Raw genomic sequence first — 22457 nt, 5'->3', positions numbered from 1 at the left:
AGTTGTCAATTCTATACACAGTTTTTATTTTATTTATTTATCTACCTAATCAGTCATGTATTTAGCTATTTATTTATTCACTTTATTTCCTTATTTCATTTGCAGCCCTCTCTTCTTTCTGTAGGCACTTTTGAAATGAAATGACCTTTTGTAATGCATTAAAAGTTCTTGAAAAAGAAATAAATCCATAAATAGAGTAATGTTAATGTATCTGTCCTACCATCCCCCCTGTTGAGACATGCGAAACGCCATGACTCAATATTGCAGCCCACCTATACAAGTTTTTTTGGCAAGATAGGCTTATTTGCAGGTCACTTATAAATTTGATCTTCTATTTTTGCTCCTTTTTTAATCCAAAGATCTCTTTCTTTTTTTAGGACTTAATTGTTGCATGTCTTTTAGGATCCTTTGTCATATGTTTGATTTTTTTTTCCATATATAAGATCTTTATTTGTCCCTCCGCTGCTTTTTTTGCCATCTCATCAGCGAAGGCGTTCCCTAGAGACACTTTATCTTTCCCTGTGGTGTGTGCGGCACATTTACAAATTGCTAGTTGTTTTGGTAGCTGCACAGCTTGTAGTAATTCTTTTAATAGGTCTGCATGAGTTACTGGTTTTCCTGTCGAAGTTATCATACCCCTATTTTTCCAGTACTGTTGCAAACGCATACTGACTATCGGTGTAAATCGTCTAAATACCTATTAAACAAACACAGGAAAGACAAGAGAGTTAGATTCTTTGTTTCTCGCAAGGAGAGCAGACAGAGATGTGCTTTCAGTTACAAATCTCCAACCGCTCTGAAAACACATATGCCTGCTCCTCTATTTTATTGCTTTCAGAGTCCCTATCACAGAGAGTACTGCAACTCTAAGGGGTGGGGTCAACAATTCATCACATGGTTGCAGCGCTAATAACATTCACTATCTAGACACATGTTATCTACACTCTAGATCCTTTTGCTCCAGGCACGGCGTTGAATAGGACACGTTGTATAGCTTCAAAGCAACGGCTTTGTAGCACAAAGAAGAACAAAGCAGAGTTTATTGTAGGACTGTAAAACTCTGCTGGGAGCAACTAACACCTCCATCTCCCAGGGAGTCCTTAGGAAGGAATCAGAGTTATTTAACACACAGAAACTTTACTTATACTAAGAGTAAAAGAGAATAAGCATATAAGTAAATATTATCTAAATGTAATTACAAGGCTACATGATACAACGAATATTTGATAATACTAGTAATACAATTTACCCAACATGTTTCCATGTGGATCTATAAAAATAAAGTTCTGAAATATTTTAAACCTTTTTTCTTTCTGCATCCACAGACTCAGTCAGGCTGGTTCAAGGGACCAACCGGTGCTCAGGCAGACTGGACGTGAAGACCGACCAGTCGTGGTCCTCAGTGTGTGAAAAAGACTTTGATCTGCATTATGCAGAGGTGGTCTGCAGGGAGATTGGCTGTGGGCCTCCTTCAGTCCACCAGGGGGCGCTCTATGGAGAAGCAGAGGCTCCAGTGGGGAGCAGAGAGTTCCTGTGTGAAGGCAGTGAGTCTGCTCTGCTGAACTGCAGCAGCAGGAAGAGTTCAGGTAGAAACAGCTGCTCACCTGGTCAAGCTGTTGGACTCACCTGTTCAGGTAGAGGAGGATCTGCAGACCTGCTGCTGTTCACTGCTTCACTTCCTTCATTAATGAACTCTCTGTATCTGCTCAGATCAAGACAACATCAGGTTGGTGGGAGAGGCCAGCCGATGTGCTGGGAGACTGGAGAGGAAACATCTAGAAAAGTGGAGACCAGTGGATGTTATGAATCCTTACTGGGACATGAACTCAGTTGCTGCAGTTTGTGCTAAACTGGACTGTGGTTCTGCTGTTTCAGCAAGAAAGTCAGGGCCAGTTTCTTACAGACCAGTTTGGAGGATCAGTTCTGACTGTTTGCAGTCAGGTTCTGAAGAAAAGAGCTGTTTACCTTATGATGAAAACAGTGTTTGGCGCCATGAGCTCATCTGCTCAGGTAACTCTGAACTCTCATATTTATTTCTTTTAAAATGTTTCTTCCGTCAGGTTCCAGATGTCTGCAGAGAAACTGTCACTTTTGATTTAATGGGACAATAAACTGGTATACTTATTTGTGGAGGAGTTTGGAAAATAAGTCTTAATCCATAGCTCAATATAATCCCATATCAGATTATGGTGTTATAGATATCTGTAGGAGTTTATATCCAACAGGCCGTGATTATACTCATTTCTCTCATGAACATGTGGTATACTCTAGAATAGGTTATTTCTTTACTGTTAAAAGAGATTGTCATAAGATTAGTAACTGTGAGATTGGCAACATTTACTTCTCTGAGCATGCCCCCTATTATTAACTTTAAAATGAGATGAAAGTACACAATGGAGATTGAAAACGAGTATACTGTATGACTGAATGACTTCCAAATTACGAAACTAATCAAATCTGACATAAACACATTTCTAAAAGAAAACAATAACAGAGAGGTTAGTCCAGAAATAGTTTGGGATGCACTAAGAGTGGTTATGAGAGGTAAAAATTATATCTTTTCTGTGTCCAAATAAAGAGAGCAAACAAATTAAAACTATCAGAATTAAACAACCTAAAAAAGGGTTGAGACAAAACATAAGAACTAAAACCAGAACATCATATAAAGATTATAAAGATCATAGGAAAGAGAAGAGAGTTAGATTCATTGTTTCTCGCGAGGAGAGCAGACAGAGATGTGCTTTCAGTTACAAATCTCCAACCGCTCTGAAAACACATATGCCTGCTCCTCTATTTTATTGCTTTCAGAGTCCCTATCACAGAGAGCACTGCAACTCTAAGGGGTCAACAATTCATCACATGGTTGCAGCGCTAATAACATTCACTATCTAGACACATGTTATCTACACTCTAGATCCTTTTGCTCCAGGCACGGCGTTGAATAGGACACGTTGTATAGCTTCAAAGCAACGGCTTTGTAGCACAAAGAAGAACAAAGCAGAGTTTATTGTAGGACTGTAAAACTCTGCTGGGAGCAACTGACACCTCCATCTCCCAGGGAGTCCTTAGGAAGGAATCAAAGTTATTTAACACACAGAAACTTTACTTATACTAAGAGTAAAAGAGAATAAGCATATAAGTAAATATTATCTAAATGTAACTACAAGGCTACATGATACAACGAATATTTGATAATACTAGTAATACAATTTACCCAACATGTTTCCATGTGGATCTATAAAAATAAAGTTCTGAAATATTTTAAACCTTTTTTCTTTCTGCATCCACAGACTCAGTCAGGCTGGTTCAAGGGACCAACCGGTGCTCAATATAATCCCATATCAGATTATGTTGTTATAGATATCTGTAGGAGTTTATATCCAACAAGCCGTGATTATACTCATTTCTCTCATGAACATGTGGTATACTCTAGAATAGGTTATTTCTTTACTGTTAAAAGAGATTGTCATAAGATTAGTAACTGTGAGATTGGCAACATTTACTTCTCTGAGCATGCCCCCTATTATTAACTTTAAAATTAGATGAAAGTACACAATGGAGATTATATACGAGTATACTGTCTGACTGAATGACTTCCAAATTACAAAACTAATCAAATCTGACATAAACACATTTCTAAAAGAAAACAATAACAGAGAGGTTAGTCCAGAAATAGTTTGGGATGCACTAAAAGTGGTTATGATAGGTAAAAATTATATCTTTCTGTGTCCAAAGAAAGAGAGCAAACAAATTAAAACTATCAGAATTAAACAACCTAAAAAAGGGTTGAGACAAAACATAAGAACTAAAACCAGAACATCATATAAAGATTAAAGTATTAAGAAATAAACTTAATGCAATGTATTTACAAGAAATACGAAAAAAGATGATTTATACTAAACAGAGATATGAATCGAGAGCCAAATTAGCAAAACTCTTTGGGAGAAAATTTAAAAACCAACAAGCAGAAAACACAATATATAAAATAAGGGACCCAAATTCTGAGAGGTGTGTATATAAATAAAATGAAATCCAACAAGCTTTTCAAACTTACTATAAACAATTATACACACAACCAAGCTTAAAAGATCGCAGCAAATTAAACAATTCCTTGAACAACTGAACCTACCTGTTCTGTCGTGTGATCAAAATCAAAGATTAATAGCGAATATCACAGAGCGGGATCTCTCTTACGCCATTACAAAGCTTAAACAAACAAATCTCCTGGTCCAGACGGATTTCCGTCCAAAAGCAATTTAAGTCAGAGTTATCACCATTCCTCCTTCAAATGTTTAACATGGCTCTGAAAAAGGGTAAAATGCCACCAACATGGCAACAGGCTACAGTATCTGTTATTCCAAAAGAAGGAAAGGACCATCTGAGCTGCAGGTCCTACAGACCTATCTCTGTTCTTAATATTGATTATAAATTATTCACATCAATTCTCTCAAGGAGAATACAGGAGATACTCCCAGAACTTATTCAGACCAATCAGACCGGTTTTATCCCACAGAGACAAACCCATGATTATATCCGTCACACATTGCATATCCTGAACCACATTCAAAACTGCCAAACACCAGCTGCAGTGATCAGCCGCGATGCTGAAGAAGCTCTCGATACAGTAAGCTGGGACTTTCTATATAAAGAACTCGAGAAATTTGGTTTCCACTCCAATTTTATTGACGTAATCAGGTCACTATACAAAAAACCAATTGCACAGATAAAAATCAATGGACATCTTTCAAATACCTTTGAATTAGAACAAGGAACGAGACGAGGATGTGGACTCGCTCCATTACTATTTGGCCTTTTCATGGAACCGTTCGCCCAACTAATTAGGCAAACTGACAATATCAAGAGTATAAACATTTCTGGTGAAGCACACAAAGTGGCGCTATTTGCGGATGATGTGTTGTTATAAATTAGCGAACCAAGCACGTCGCTGCCTACATTATTTGATAGCTTGAGAAGCTTTGGTGAATTTGCAGGATATAAATTGAATGTGAAAAAAATCGCAGATATTGACATTTACTTATAATCCACCAAATTCTTTGTGGGTCGAACTAAAACTTTAATGGGACCAAACTGTATTGAAATACCTTGGGGTTCTGATCCCCAAAGATACAACCACTATAGCTAAGATCTTCTGACCAAAATTAGACTGGATATACAACGATGGACTGTCACCCTTCATGGGTTTAACCCAAAGAATTGAATCTGTCAAAATGAACCTACTACCAAGATTCATTTTCTTGTTTCAAGCCCCACAGGGAGAAATTACAAGAAAGCAATTTATAGAGTGGGACATAATGCTTTCCAGATTTCTATAGCTCAGGGAAAAATGCAGAGAATTAGATTTAAAACACTACAGCTTTCAAAAGAAATGTACCGCAATTAAAGAACTACTTCTATTCTGCACAAATTAAGCCACTGATAAACCTTTGTAATAAAAACTACAACGCCCGATGGAAGGATATTGAATTGGCTCTATCTCCAGACACCCCCTTACAGGCAATCTGTGGGAATAAAGATTTAGAACAGATTAAACTCAAAAATGAAAATCCTTGGATAAGATCCCAATTAAAGATCTGGACAGATGTTAAACAGGAATATAAACTACATGACACGCTTACGATCCTGATTTTAAACCAAATCAAACAGATACAGGATTCTGTAGTTGAACAACTAAAGGCAAAACAACACATTTCTCATTAATGGATAAAGGACAAATAAAAGACTTTCAAACACTTTAAACGATTTATAACTTGGGAAGACAGAATTTTTATAAATACCTACAAGTACGCCATTATCTTAATCGGGAAACTATCAGACATATAGATGAACAGGAACCAGTGCTTAAAGAAATACTAACGGTATATTAGGAATAATCCAAAAAGGTATTATATCGCGGTTATGTAAGGGACTTAAGAGTAAAAAAACACATTCAACTTTATATGTGAAAACAAAATGGGAAAAGGAAATTAAAATGAAAATCCCAGAAGAAAAATGGCCTAGTTACTGCATGACAGTTTGGAGATGTACTAATTTGTACTCATGGAGAGAATTTAACTGGAAATGCTTACATTCACTGTTTTATAACACCGAAACAGAAAATCTCTCATACCAGGGGGCAGCCTGAGTGCTGGAGGCAATGTGGAAACACAGAACCCGACCACTGGCATATATTTTGGGACTGTACAATTATAAGACATTATTGGATAGAAATACTCAAAAATATTGAAAATATCTTGAAAATGAAAATACCTTTTAAATGTACTATTTTTATTGGAGGTGACACAGAATGCCTACCTGACAACATAAACTATCTGTTTCAAATACTAATCACAGCCTGTAAACAAACTGTCACCAGACGCTGGATCCTCCCTGAACCTCCCACTATAGAAGAATGGATAGAGTGTGTTAATGAAATCTATCAGATGGAAAGATTAATGTCAGGTTTGACACCTATTAAAGACAAGTTGAACAAACACAGAAAAGACAAGAGAGTTAGATTCTTTTGTACTCGCGAGGAGAACGGGCAGAGATGTGTTTACAGTTACAAATCTCCAAACGCTCTGAAACACATTTGTCCGCTCCTCTCTTTTTATTACTTTCAGAGTCCCTATCACAGCAGGCACTGCAACTCTAAGGGGTGGGGACAGAACATGTAGTTGCAGTGCTAATGACAATCACTAACTAAACACATGTTATCTTGCATTAAAACACAGAGTAAAAACAGAACAGGTCGTATATCTTCAAGGCGACGATTCTTCAGCTATCTAACAGTTCAAAGAAAGAAGAAGTCCAGCTGAGCAATGAACCCCGTGAGCACGGTTATCACTCTTCTCTTCAGGGAGGCCCTCTTGTGAAGACGGAGATAAAGTAGATCAAATACAGAAACAGTCTTTATGATGAAGGAAAAGAAAACAATCAAGGAACATCATATAAGTAACACTATTGTTATAAATGAAACAAAAAATATATGATAATATATATACATTTCACCTAACAATTAACATTTCTAATTCATTTTCAACTGAACAAGTTCATTATCTTGTGGTCCAAATGGGTGTCCTATGTCACCCAAACACAATATGCAAGAATACTAGATTGTTGAGAATTTAAAAAAACACTTCATCCTTCAGGAAGTGTCTATTTACTATATAATTTACTGAGTTATACAGATAAAAGTAATGTCTCTCCAAAATAAAAACCCCATGTTCCATATTTTTAATTTGTTTTTGTAAATAGAAATGTAAATAAAATGAATTTTGAATCTGATCACAGACTGAAATTGTGCTTTTGTCATCTTCTCAATACCTCAAAAATAAATTATATAAAAAAATTCCAGGTACAGTCGGTTTCACTTCACCTTTGATGCTCTGAGATTTTGTAGTTTGGTTTTCTTGGCCTTTACTATTTTATCAAACTCAGAGATGTTTCCATGTGTATCTAGAAAAATAAAGTTCTGAAATATTTTAAACCTTTTTTCTTTCTGCATCCACAGACTCAGTCAGGCTGGTTCAAGGGACCAACCGGTGCTCAGGCAGACTGGAGGTGAAGACCAACCAGTCGTGGTCCTCAGTGTGTGAAACAGACTTTGATCTGCAGGATGCAGAGGTGGTCTGCAGGGAGATTGGCTGTGGGCCTCCTTCAGTCCACCAGGGGGCGCTCTATGGAGAAGCAGAGGCTCCAGTGGGGAGCAGAGAGTTCCTGTGTGAAGGCAGTGAGTCTGCTCTGCTGAACTGCAGCAGCAGGAAGAGTTCAGGTAGAAACAGCTGCTCACCTGGTCAAGCTGTTGGACTCACCTGTTCAGGTAGAGGAGGATCTGCAGACCTGCTGCTGTTCACTGCTTCACTTCCTTCATTAATGAACTCTCTGTCTCTGCTCAGATCAAGACAACTTCAGGTTGGTGGGAGAGGCCAGCCGATGTGCCGGGAGACTGGAGATGTTACATCATGAAGAGTGGAGACCAGTGGCTGTTTGGTATAGTTACTGGGACATGAACTCAGTTGCTGCAGTTTGTGCTGGACTGGACTGTGGTTCTGCTGTTTCAGCAAGAAATTCAGAGGAAGCTTCAAAGAGACCAGTTTGGAGGATCAGGTCTGACTGTTTGCAGTCAGGATCTGCATTAAAGAACTGTTTACCTTATGATGAAAACAATAATAAGAGCCACAAGTTCATCTGCTCAGGTAACTCTGAACTCTCACATTTATTTCTTTTAAAATGTTTCTTCCATCAGGTTCCAGATGCCTGCAGAGAAACCGTCACCTTTAACTAAGAACCTGAAACCTTGAGGAGAGAGAAACTAAAACTGGTTTAAATATTACTGACAGACTATAGATCTATCATAGAGGTGCTAGTAATCATGTTTAAACATGCTAGTAACCATGGCAACCAGTCTGTGATCAGCTCCTGTCTCTTTCTCATTCATGCCATCTTGTTTTCCACCTCAGATTAGATCTAGTTGTCTCTGTGTTTCCTCTGCGTTCCCAGGTCTGCTGGTTGAGCCGCTCATCTTCCTGTCTTCCTCCACTGACGGGGTCTCCACAGGCAGAAAGCAGGGGTCTGAGCTCCTCATTGGCTCACATTTCAGCATCATGTGCTCCATCAGACCTCAGTATGAAGGCGGCTCCTTCCAGCTCATCTTCAGCACCTCTAACTACACTCAGAACCAGACCCTGCCAGCTGTTAATCACTCCGCCCTCTTCCTGTTCTCTGCTGCTGGCCACGCCCACCAAGGAACCTACCGCTGCGTTTACCACGTCTACGTTTTCTCCTATAACTTCTCCTCTATCAGCCAGCCTCTCAACCTCACTGTCTCAGGTAAACTCATGGAGTCCATGAGGAAAAGTTCTGCTTCAGGTGAACCAGCAGCTGTCTGCCTCATTCATGAGGTCAGAGAGGAGGATTGATGATATTACTGTTCACGATCAGATCTACAGGCAGCATGAAAACAAGGGTCTATATGATTATTTTCTAGCTGGACTCATCTGATGAAAGCTGATCCTGAATCTGTTTCATTCAGTTTCAGCCTCTCCCACTGCTTTGATCATCAGTCTGGTTGTCGTCCTGCTGGGTATGCTGGGATCAGGCCTGGTCCTCTACTTTAAGGTACTGCATGTATCATGCATGATGTGTTCAGTTGGGAAAGTTCTTGCATTGAAGCTGAACCATCCTCTGTTTCCAGGCCAGGAGAAACCAGAAGTCTGGACCAGAAAACAACCATCATGATGAAGGATCCAGAGCTGAAGGCAGCTTAGAGGAGGAGACTGCAGTCTGAAGGAACCAGGAGAAAATGATCTTCATTTCACATCCGCAGGAAGGAGCAGAGACATGTTTCAGACTCCTGGAAATCTATCCGTCTATGTATCTATGATAAAATGTCTCTGTGCTCCTGCAGCAGGAAGGAAGTTCAACATTCAGAAATTTGTATCTGGACTAAACCTACTTAAGTTAAACTTATATAAGAAGGGAACACAAAACAAAACATTCAACAAACAAAATATAACAGAAAACCCACTTCATCGAAATCTGATCTTCATCAACCTTGCAAGGATAGCATATGATAGGATATTTGGGGTCAAAGGTCAGGTAGCCAATTCCATCAGGCCCTGAACCCAGCTTGTGTCCTTGTCTTAGTTGGGGTTCTGAATTGTTGTGTGACTAATGTAATACAGTTGATCCTAGCTTGTAATACTTTGTCCTGCCTTAATTTTTTATATCTTTTCTCTCGTTATTGTATAGTTTTAGCCACTTTAGCCAGCCAGGCAGTGAGCTGCGTGTCAGCCCACTGCACAGTCTGTGTCCATTTGCACTTTCTCCTCCCTTTGTTGCATGTTTCTCAGCGTGACGTTCATATTCCATTAGCTCCTGAACGGTGGAGGTATTAAATGCCACTTGATGTTTTCTGATCCATTTAGTAATAGGTGGGTGGAAACCTGACCTTAGCATATTTTTAAGTTTTTGTTGGTAAGGGGAGTTATTTCGGTCATCATATGGGATGTCGCTGTGGAATCAATATTTCTTTTTCAAAGCGGATTTTGAAATCATCTACATCCTCCCCGGACTTTTGTTTTACTGATCTAAGGTGGGAATAATCCGTGTGTCTAGCATAGACTTCCTTAACCCTTTGTTGTAATCCATCCCACTGATTTTGTTGTTCACTACAACTGGGACCCTGGTGTGGGAGTACATTCGTTGGGTCAGGGGAGGAGTGTCCAGTATAATTGCCCCGGACTTTTGCCCAGTCTTTCCCTAAGGAAAATTGCAAGGCTTGGCCAAATTCATGAGACGGGCCTTGTGTTGCTTGTTTTTTTTCTTTTTTGGCAGGCCGGCCTGTTGGCACACCCCCTGATGCTTCGGGAGCGTCCTCGCTTGGATCTAAGTCAGAGGTTGGGGGTGGGGGTCGTTGCACACGCGCTCCAGTTCGGGGTTGAGTTTCGTTATCTTCCGATCTGACAAACATAGCTTCTGTTTTTTGATCTGATGTATTTTTAGCACTCGCAGTTTGTTTATTTTGTGCTTGTGTTAGCCAGCTACGTGCAACCTCAAGCACTTTTAATTTTTTCTGTTGTCTGGTACCAGTCTTTGAACTAGCGCTTGTTTTCAAACTACACACCACGTTTTTCCATTGTCCTATTTTCAACACGCCAGTTACACCAGACTCCTTAAGACCTCCCTACTTGCCTTGTGAAGAACCCATTTTTCAGTGTTTTAGCCCCGTTCCTTACACACCTCGGGTGGTCTATACGGAACGGGAATATGGAGAGCAGGGTGACGGTCAAGTTCTTATTGTGGCAATTCTCACTTTGACTCAACGGTTAATTGAGTGGAGCATTGACGACAACAAGCCATCACCCACTCTCCCACTGCTTTTAGGCTTCACCCTTTTAAATATTTCCCTTCATAGCTTTCAATTCTTTCCCTTCGTGGTTCCAATACTTAACCAGTTGCTTTCTTTACTTAAAGGTTGTGGACAAAAATCTTGTGTAATAACAGATCAGGCTGAGACTCTGGCAAATGGCAAAGAGCAAAGCTTTATTTCGTCTGCAGACGGAGAACAAACACAGCAGCAAGCTGCTCTGAGTTCTGATTTGGAGCTGCAAGCTCTCACAATAGCTTGCTGCATTGTGTAACTCATGTTACACAATGTAGTCATTCCAGTTTCAGTTGAACAATATACAAGCCACGTAATCACACTGGAGGGTCAGTTAACTCCTTGGATGATAAACATCTTCTTGTTCAAATATGTGAGTTTCCAAATAAATCAGGTTTGATAATGGAACAATTTTGCATAACAACATTTTCAAACCAGAATATCCAGCAGGTGCATCAAACTCTTGAAACTCTGAGCTGGTGATTTTCCATAGAGAAACTACTTAAGCCTCAGAACTTCTATCTAAACTGTCTGTTCTTTTCTGTTAACAAATTCTGGTGCCTTGCTGCCGCTAGCAGGCTGCTGCAATTGCTGCAGGGAGAGGTCAACAAGAAACCTATCTATCTGGTTCTGCAGAGATTCTCTAGTCTTCATTCTCTAACAGGTTGAACAAAACTAATGTGGTTAAATGAGTAAAAGAATTAAATAAAATTGTTAAAAGAAATAATAAAACAATTTTTACTTCACAAGGTGAAAAAAGAGTAAAAATACCCACTATCTACCTTTTAGATAGTTGCTTTTTTACTTAAAGGTGAAAAAGGAGTAAAAATACCCACTATCTACCTTTTAGATAGTTGCTTTTTTACTTAAAGGTGAAAAAGGAGTAAAAATACCCACTATCTACCTTTTTAGATAGTGGGTATTTTTACTTTTTCTTCACCTTCAAGTAAAGAAAGCAACTATCTAAAAAGGTAGATAGTTGCTTTCTTTACTTGAAGGTGAAAAAGGAGTAAAAATACTTACTATCTACCTTTTTAGATAATTGCTTTCCCTTGATGTTTAAACGGTGGACTCAAACCTCCCGTACCATTCACTTACTTGGTTGATCCCTGCTCTGTCCCGGTTTGGATCCCGTCAATCTGCCGTTGCCGGAAGGAGGTGACCTAAGATGCTGGCCCAGCGAGGAAGTTACCCCCCGGGACTTTTCAGGACAGGTCAGAAAAACCTGACTGCCAGCAGATTCCAGCGTGTCGTACTCCTTCCGTCAGCGGCGGGTATGTTGGGAATCCGAACGAGCCTCCAAAATGTTGGGTCTATTTTAGTTCCTAACCTGCAAGGAATCAACCAAAAACACAAATAACTTTTCTGCAGAAGAGGGAAGCTGAGCCAGACGCGGAGAACCCGCCGTCAAACACTGTCTGTGATCAACTCTGCCGGCTCTTCTTCTTCTTCTTTTGCTTTTTATTGGCGGCTGGCATCCAACTTAAGGTGCATTTACCGCCACCTACCAGACTGGAGTGTGGTCATCAGAGATCTCAGAGGGAATTAAATCCACCTAAATGATGTGTAGGATGTGCAAATTCACATCCTAACACACTCATTATTACCTGAATTAATGCATGAACATGCACTGGCATACACATAAATATTTGTTCATATCCTAAATACGACTCATTAACCCAGTGTTAATTAAAAACCTAAATAAGAGATTCCTAACATAACTTGATTTATTATCCAATAGACTAATCATAGACAGTCCTATATTCTTTCTACTTAGTAACGACTTTAAAATCTGGCGTTCCTCTGAGTATTTATCACATTCTAACAAGACATGCTCCACTGTTTCCACCTGATTGCAATAATTACAAGCCCCATTCTCATGCTTTCCTATTTTAAAGAGCGAACTATTAAGTCCAGAATGTCCAATTCTAAGTCGAGACATAACTACTTCCTCTTTCCGCCTTCCTCTCATATAATTACTATCTCCCACACTCTTTTGAATTGTATATAGTTGTCTCCCATTATCATGGTTATCCCATATCTCCTGCCAAATCTTAATAATTTCTTTTTGAATAATAGATTTGCCCTCATTTTTACTCAAAGGAATATTCAGATGAACAATATCTGATTTCAAGGCCTGCTTAGCTAGAATATCTACTTCCTCATTTCCTTCTATACCTACATGAGCCGGAATCCAGACAAATTGAACCAAGCATTTATTGTTATGAAGATAAACTAATAATTGATATATTCTTAATATCAAATCTAATCTGCTAGATTTACCAGATTTAATACTTAATAATGCTGCTTGACTATCTGATGCTATGATAAAAGTACTTACTTCCCTATTATCATTACCAAGCAACCATTCTAAGGCCAATATGATGGCTGATAATTCAACTGTAAAAACAGCTAAATGGTCAGCTGTTCTCCTCTTAATCAAGACTTTATGGTGTGGGATATTCTCTGCTGCCCCAGTTCTACCACTATGTGGATCTTTAGATCCATCTGTATATATAATTATGTTGTCTTTATATCTTTCAAAATATCTATCAACTACAACCCATTCTGGAGTCTTTCCCTTTTTAAGAATTTCATTTAATTGAAGATCAACTTCTGGAGTTATAAATAACCATGGAGGAATTTCAGATTGAGGAACTGTAGCACTATACTGGAGCATAGTTAAACCAAGCTGTTTTGCCTTTATTTCCCCAATCCATCCAAAACTATTACAATTTAATTTATGATGTTCCCAACATTCCTTCAGCAACATCTTAGTTGGATGATCACACTTATGTCCTTGTAGGTTCACCCAGTACATATACATTAATTTCAACCTTCTTAATCTTAAAGGAAGCTCACCAGTTTCTACTTGTAAAGCAGCTAAAGACGATGTTCTGAAAGCTCCACAACAAATCCTCAATGCTTGTGTTTGCTCACTATCAAGTTTTCTCAAATGACTGTCAGCAGCTGCCATATATGCTATACCCCCATAATCCATAATAGATCTCATGAGCGCCTGATAAACTCCCAACAGTGCACTTCTTGAAGCTCCCCATTCCTGTCCTGAGAGACATCTTAACAAATTATTCACCTTCTTACATTTATTTTGAACTAATTCTATTTGATGTTTCCAAGTTAATCTTTCATCAAAGATGACACCTAAAAACTTCACTGTTTTCACTTGTTCAAGTTTATGTTTATAAAGATTCAACTTAACTTCCTTATGTCTTCTATAAAAGCAAATTACTTGAGTCTTTGCGATTGACATCCTAAAACCCCATTTATTAGCCCAACCTTCCACTTTCAAAATGGCAGCCTGCATCTTTTTCTGTAAATAAACCAGATTATGTCCCCGAATCCATAGAGCACCATCATCTGCAAATAAAGATTTGCCTATACTACTATCTATCTCATCAAAAATGTCATTAATCATAATATTAAAGAGAATTGGGCTACACACACTACCTTGGGGGGTACCATTCTCAACAGCATGTCTAGAAGAGAAGTTCACCCCTACCCGAACTTCTATTTCTCTACCAAACAAAAAATCCAAAATCCAATTATAAATCTTACCTCCTATACCCAGTTTCCCTAATTTAATCAATAATCCTTCTTTCCATAACATATCATATGCCTTCTCAATGTCAAAGAACACAGCTATCACTAACTCTTTATTCGCTTGAGCTTTTCTTACTTCTGACTCTAGACACAGAACTGCATCCATCGTATTTCTCCCTTTACGAAAACCACTCTGGAATGGACAAAATTTATTTTTACTCTCAATAAAATAAGAAAGCCTATCAGTAACAATCTTCTCCATTATTTTCCCTAATTGAGATGTAAGAGCTATAGGTCTATAATTTGATGGGTCTGTTGCATTTTTACCAGGTTTTAAGATGGGAATTATAACTGACTGTTTCCATTCTGCCGGAATTCTCCCAGTCATCCAAATCAGATTAAACAATTTTAATATAACAGTAAGAGATGAATATTTAAAATGTTTGAACATTACATAACACACTCCATCCTTCCCCGGAGTTGATTGCTTAGCATTATTAATAACTTTTTCTAACTCATACATAGAAAAAGGCATATCTAAATCCTGGTTTGAGACTTCTCTCCTAGTAGTAACTTCTGGATTTCCGTCCAATAATTCTAATTTATTACTTTTCATTTCTGCAGATACATTTTCTGAACTATTCACCTTAATTAACGTTACTGCTAATAATTCAGCCTTTTCTTTATTACTAACCGCTATTTTCCCATTTAATTCTAAAACCGGTAAGGAAAAACTCTTTTTAACACCATTCATTTTCTTAATAACTCTCCATACCTCTGACAGTTTGGTCTCTCTTCCAATGGAATTACAGTATTGCCTCCAACAAGCCTTCTTAGCTTCTCTAACAGTCTTCCTAACTATAGCTTGTGCTTTCTTATATTGAATTAGTGCCTCAAAGGTATGACATCGTCTTACCAATTTAAAAGCTTTATTTCTTCCCCTTATAGCAATACTACATTGCTCATTCCACCATGGATTAGACTTTTTATTTCCTCTTCCCTTTGATTTAGGAATTGACCTTTCAGCTGCATTAATAATGACAGACTTAATCTTTGAATAACATATCTCCACATCACAAAACAAATTCTCATCCAAATTATTAAATTGACTATCAACTAAATTTTTAAATAACTCCCAATTAGCGTTACTTAACTTCCATCTTGGAATCTGTCCTTCCTCTTCTTTTATCACTTCAGAGCCAACTGAAACTAGAATAGGAAAATGATCACTGCCCATTGGAGAATCAATCACCTCCCAAGAAGTAATTCCAGCTAATGAATTTGAAACCAATGTTAGGTCTAAAACACTCTTTAAATTCCTACAACAATCATATCTAGTAGTGCTGCCATCATTAAGGCAAACCAGAGAATGTAACTCAAGAAATTCTTCAACAGTCAATCCATTTACATCTGTATTAAGACTCCCCCATAAAATATTATGAGAATTGAAATCACCACACCATACAGTCTTACCTACGTTTTGATCATTTACTTCATTGAGATTCTGAATGGACAACTTCTTGTTTGCATTATAAAAATTTATCACCAACATTTGATCATTTTCTATCCAAATCTTAATAACTATTGATTCATAATTTTCCCCTATTGATTCCACTTTATATCTTATACTATCTAGTACAAAAGTTGCTACTCCCCCTCCTTGTCTTTCTTTTCTATCATTCCTAATTGAAGTATACCCAGAAATTTTGAAATCCAGGTGAGGCTTAAGCCAGGTTTCTTGAATGCAAATCAGGTGAGGTTTAACTGTCAAATCTGAAATATATTTCTTAAACTCTAGACCATTACATGGTGAGAGGGCTGGACGCCTTCTTGCGCAGCAGCTACGGCAACGTTCAGCTAAACAGGATATCTCAGCGATAAATGATGATCATGGTGTAAAATGTTGTGAGGATGCAGGAATTAGTCTATGTTTCAGCAAATTTTACCAATCTCTGTATACCTCTGAAGCCTCACTTAACCCAACTGAATTGGATGATTTTTTTAAAGATATTAAAATCCCTTCACTAAGTTCTGATCTATCTAACGAATTGGAAAGAAATTTTTCTTTAGCTGAGATTAACTCTGCAATTAAAAATATGCAAAATGGAAAATCTCCAGGACCAGACGGTTTCCCGGCAGAATTTTTTAAGAAATTTTTGGATTTACTCTCTCCCCTGTTGCTATCAGTTTTTGAGGAGTCCCTGGCCACACATTTATTGCCGCTGTCTATGCGTCAGGCTGTAATTTCACTGCTGTTAAAGAAGGATAAAGACCCCTTGAGCTGCAGTTCATACCGCCCAATATCGTTATTAAACACTGATGTTAAAATTCTCACAAAGATGTTGGCAAAACGAGTCGAACGGACTATCCTTACAATTGTTTCACCTGACCAGACTGGTTTTATTAAAAATCGTCAATCCTTCTTTAATATCAGGCGGCTATTTAATGTGTTGTATACTTCTGCCCCGCCCAGTCACAACTGTAATGAAATTTTAATCTCGCTGGACGCTGAGAAAGCGTTTGACCGGGTGGAATGGAACTATCTATTTAAGACCTTGGTGATGTTTAACTTCGGTCCTAAATTTGTTTCATGGGTGAAGTTGATATATACCTTGCCAATGGCAGCAGTACGCACTAACAGTAATCTATCCAGTTATTTTGAATTGAAACGTGGGACGAGGCAGGGATGCCCACTCTCGCCACTTTTATTCGCAATTGCAATTGAACCACTTGCAGTGGCTTTGCGAAACAGCCCCAAAATTAAAGGTATTAATCGGTTTGGCACTGAACATAAAGTTTCCCTATACGCTGATGATACACTTCTTTATATCTCAGATCCCTTATCTAGTATTCCTGAGTTACTTATTTTACTTCAAAAGTTTGGAAACATTTCTGGCTATAAGGTTAACCTTCAAAAAAGTGAATTGATGCCTGTGACTCCAATGGAAGTGCAGCATATGGGTCCAGTTCCTTTCAAAATTAGCCCTGCTAAATTTAAATACCTTGGTATCTGGATTACTCATAGTCATAAAGATCTTTATACAGCAAACTATCTGCCTCTCCTGGTGAACCTTAGGAAAGACATCACTACATGGGCATCTCTGCCTCTATCCTTGGGAGGTAGAATCAATATAATCAAAATGGCAATACTGCCTAAATTACTTTATCTATTTCAGAGCGTGCCAGTGTTTCTCACCAAGACTTTCTTTACAAAATTAAATAGTGAGTTGTTGTCATTTATTTGGAACAAAAAGCACCTGCGGATAGGCTGTAAGATGCTACAGCTACCCCATGGTCTTGGTGGCTTGTCACTCCCCAATTTCCTATATTATTACTGGGCGGCTAATATTAGAGCCTTACTGTACTGGTTGAGAGAGGACAATCCTGCTCCCACTTGGGTGACTTTAGAGAGGAATTCAGTTACGGCTAGCTCTCTCTCTGCTTTACTCTGCTCCCGGTTACCGTTTAATCAACCAATCTCAACTTATACTTCTAATCCGGTTATAACTCACACAATAAAAATCTGGAATCAGTGCAGGAGGATGTTTAAAAGTACGGAATTATTAATATCTGCTCCAGTATCAAATAATCACATGTTTGCTCCTTCACTAATGGATTCTGTTTATAATGCCTGGAGTTTAAAGGGAATAACTTCTCTAAATGATCTTTATATAGATAATAAGTTTGCCTCATTCGAACAGCTCACACAGAAATTTGACATTCACAAGTCACAGTTTTTCAGGTATTTACAATTGAGACATTTTGTAATGTCAAACTCTGGATGTTTTCCTTTACATCCACCAACTTCTCTTGTTGATGAGGTTTTGATGTGCAAGTCTGTAACAAGACGCTCTATGAGTAGAGTCTATTCTCTGCTCAGTTCATTTAATGATACCAATTTAGATTCCTTGAGGGTCAAGTGGGAGATGGACTTGGAGGAGTCCATATCAGACACAGTTTGGCAAAAAATTATTCAAAATATTTATTCGTCCTCAATATGTCTGAAACATGTTATAGTTCAATTCAAGGTAGTACATCGTCTACACTGGTCTAAGGACAGATTGTGCAAATTCAAAAGGGACTTGGATCCGACGTGTGATCGTTGTAAACAATCTCCAGCCACACTTTTACATACATTCTGGTCTTGTCCAAAGATACATAGATATTGGCAAGGCATTTTTGACACTTTTTCAGGAATATTTGGACAAACTGTCTGTCCATCACCACTCATCTCTCTCTTTGGGGTGGCTCCAGCAGAGTCCTCCTTCAGCAAACATCAGAGGACTGTGTTAGCTTTCTGCTCTCTACTGGCTAGAAGACTCATTCTTCTTCGATGGAAGGATCCACATCCTCCAATATATGGACATTGGTTAAGAGAAGTTATGTCTTACATTCATTTAGAGAAGATCAGATATACTGTTAGGGGATCTGTAAACAAATTCTTTGACATCTGGCAGCCATTTATATCTTATGTCGGGAATATTTCGGCAGATAACTTTGTGTAAAGGTCAAATATTGGTTTTTTGTGTGCAAACCTGTGCTTTGTATCGGCTGATGTATGAATAAAAGGTGTATTCTTGTTGGGGTAGTAGATCCGGTATAGGAGAGGAGGGTTGGGAGGGATTTTTTGTTGTATATTTTGATAGTCTTTTTTTTTTTGTTTTTTTTTTGTTTTGTTTTGTGTGTGTGTGTGGTGTATGTAAAAAATAATAAAAAGACCTTGATCAAAAAAAAAAAAACTCTAGACCATTACTAATAAGACTTCTTGCATTCCACTGGAAAATAATTATCATAACGAAGAGGGGCCGCCACTGCATGATTGAGGTTGAGAAGATTGTGTCTCATTTAATTTTTTCTTTATTGATTCCCAATTAACATTTTTACAATCAAGATACTTTTGGGCTGCCTTCACTATTATTTGAATTTTTTCCGTTTTCCTTTGTGTTTGAGCAGTGCAGTTAACAACTTCTACCATGAACAATACAAAATCCTCCTTTGTCATGAGTAAAGTGTCACCTTTAATCTTAGAGCATTCTGAACAATTAGATCCTTCTTTTTCTCCTCCAGACACTTTCTTTGGATATAATATTGATTGAACAGGAACTTTTTTCGTTGCTTCTGCATAAGTAATGCCAGTAGTGACTCTGATTTTCTGAACTTCCTCAGCTCTTTTACTAGCTATGCATCCCCTAAATCCTGAACTATGCTCACCTCCACAATTACAACATTTCAGCGGAGCCCCTTCCTCACATTTCCCATACTCATGATCCCCAGCACATCTCCCACATTTCTGTTTCCCCTTACACACTGCCGCAACATGTCCAAATTTCTGGCATTTAAAGCACCGCAGCGGCGGAGGAATAAATGGTCGGACATCATAGCTCATATATCCCACAAACACTTTACCTGGTAAACTGTTCTCTTCAAATTTTAACATGATAGAAAAACTATCACTCCTCTCTCCATTTTTATTTCTTTTCAATCGTTTGGCTTCCACCACTTTCCCTCCTGAAACATTAGACTTGATCTCATCAGCTGGTACATCAGGTGGAATCCCCGAAATGACTCCGCGTACATACTTCTTGTCATCCAAAAGTCTTCCTCTCACATTCTCACCAAGGATTCTTTTTATATTCAGCGCCCTTTCTTTTTGTTTTATATCATTACAGATAATCAATAACGATCCATCTCTTAATATTTTAACAAATTTCACCTTTCCAACCAGTGAATTGATTTCTATTGTCAGCTTAATTGGATTCCACTTACCAAAGGACACACCCTCTTTGACAAACTTCAGAACTATTTTAAATTCTGACATCGTAACAGTTTCTCCTTCAGCCTCGGAAACAGATGATTCTACATGTTGTCTTGTTTTTTTCCGTTTATGCTTAGCTTTTTGAATATGCCAAGGCCCTTCATTATCCACATCATCAGCACCCTCTTCCATTTCCGCAAAATCACTACCTGATACATTTCCCTCTGACATCCTTCCAACCATTCACAGTCTGATCGTGCCTCTTCCGCCGCCGCCACACCCCCTGGCCCTTCTTTCCTAACCATAGAGGTCCTCTGCTGGCTCTCATTCCCCAACTGCCTTTTATTATGATTACAAGGAAGGAGGTTGGGCTTTTTCACCGTTACCAGAACCTTTACCACAAGCTGTTCTGGGACCTTCTGTGGACATGCCCTTACAAGAACCACAAGATGTTCTGGGACCTTCTGTGGACATGCCCTTACAAGAACCACAAGATGTTCTGGGACCTTCTGTGGACATGCCCTTACAAGAACCACAAGATGTTCTGGGACCTTCTGTGGACATGCCCTTAGAGGGGCATGAGGCTGACCGTTACCAATCAGTTTCATCAGGAAGCTGTTAACACAATAATGTGTAAATGTTTCTAGCCTACAGGCAAACACCCAAGAAACAGTTAATAAAGTACCACAAGAGAAAGGAGTCAAGTATACAACACACAGAATAATAATATGAAAACATAGCCTTTCAAATAAACTCAGAAGTAAATGAACTTAGATAATAATTTTCCCAACACAAAGGTTTCTCTTTTGCACTCACCTTTATATGGTTTATCCACCCTTTTGGTGCGTTTGCATTGGCTAGTACTGTTGCTGTGCTTGTTTCATTGGCTGTCTGCTTGGACAGATGATCTCATATCCATCACTGTCTTAGAAACATTATGTCCTGATGTCTGTGCTAATGTCTCAGGATTGCTCAACCTCCTATGTCCCTTGCCTGCACAAGCTTTTCTCTGAAACGTTTACGTTGTTCAACACCCTGCTTCCAAGTAAGGCGTTGGTCATCTCTGCTCTCCAGTTAGTTCCCCTTTTCCCCCTAACCTTTCGCCTACCATCTACCTCCAACACAACATCAGTGACCTTTAATCGCAGTTACATGTTTTACACCATCTCAAGTTCAATGTCAAACTCACATCCATACTTTTCAGTTTCTTTGATTTAGCATTCATTTATAATATTATAACCATAACTTATTAGTTACACTTATTGTGATCTTAATGTGAATTATTAGAGATTTTTTCTGAAAAGAAACCAAGAATAATCCACGATTCTAGTTATTTGATACCAAAGTTACAGTTACTTGTTTTACTTGTAAGTATTTCCACAAGTGTATGTCTAAAGATTATTGTAAGTAAACCAGTAATATAATATAAGCTGCTACCCCCCCGTGACCCGACCCCGGATAAGTGGAAGAAGATGGACGGATGCATGGATGGATGAAATATAAGTATTTTATTTTGAATCTTATCCAATTACTCAAAATGTTTACACTTTATTCTTTAAAACTTTCATGCTTTGAAATAAGGAATAGTCTCTCAACTATTTTCAAGAATCTGCAAGCTGGGAACTTACTTCCTCTTTTTTCAGGAAACCTGCTCTTCCTGTCTCATGACTTTCTCTGTCTGACTATGATTTCTTATGATTAGATAGAAAAAATAAATAGAATTAAAGCAAAGTTTGCAGGAGACAAAAACATCAAACACACAACCAGATTTATTTTATTCAAGTTTAATTGTACTGTTGGGCCTAGATGTCACTTGTGTGATTAATTTTAAAGGCAACTTTATTTATTGTTACTGTGTAACTAAAATCTCCAGCATGGGGAAGTGGGATGAGCTCGGGTTTTCTTGACGCCGGCCACATGCAGAACAAAGCCTGAATTAAACACAGGAACAACAGAGACTGGTGAAACCCTGAATCCCAGTAGGCCCAGTATGAACCCATCTTCATGATCAGCTCCTAGGAAGGAGGCGTTGTCTCTGAAAGCAGCCAAAGACCTGAACTGTGACGTTCAGGAAGTAGCAGATAAAAAAGCTTAAAGTAGGAAGTGTTCAGAGTTTGGAGCCACATCCTGATCACATCAAGAGACGAAGCTTCACTCCACATCCAGAGGAAACATGGACCAAACAGCTCTGATGCTGCTTCTGTGTCTCTGCAGCTCAGGTAGGACTCCACTTTCAAACAAAAACACTAACATTCACTA

General features: G+C 38.5%; 1 protein-coding gene and 1 long non-coding RNA gene across 2 annotated transcripts in view; both read left to right on the top strand.

The window, feature by feature from the left end:
- LOC111611970 (scavenger receptor cysteine-rich type 1 protein M130-like) overlaps nt 1-9700 on the top strand; it is a 47164-nt gene extending 37464 nt beyond the window's left edge. Inside the window, exons 6-8 of the mRNA XM_023351289.1 lie at nt 8500-8829; nt 9032-9117; nt 9194-9700. Of these exons, the coding sequence (XP_023207057.1) occupies nt 8500-8829; nt 9032-9117; nt 9194-9286 (509 nt within the window). The 3' untranslated portion in view covers nt 9287-9700. The remainder of the gene's footprint in view (nt 1-8499; nt 8830-9031; nt 9118-9193) is intronic.
- Nucleotides 1590-3329, top strand: LOC111611985. Its single transcript, XR_002754339.1, has 3 exons — nt 1590-1634; nt 1711-2010; nt 3291-3329. It is a non-coding gene; the product is annotated as an uncharacterized LOC111611985 (long non-coding RNA).
- Nucleotides 9701-22457: the final 12757 nt, after the last annotated feature.

The sequence above is a fragment of the Xiphophorus maculatus genome, chromosome 18 (assembly GCF_002775205.1).
Source record: "Xiphophorus maculatus strain JP 163 A chromosome 18, X_maculatus-5.0-male, whole genome shotgun sequence".
Taxonomy (NCBI): Eukaryota; Metazoa; Chordata; class Actinopteri; order Cyprinodontiformes; family Poeciliidae; genus Xiphophorus; species Xiphophorus maculatus.
This window is presented reverse-complemented; position numbering and strand designations above follow the sequence as displayed.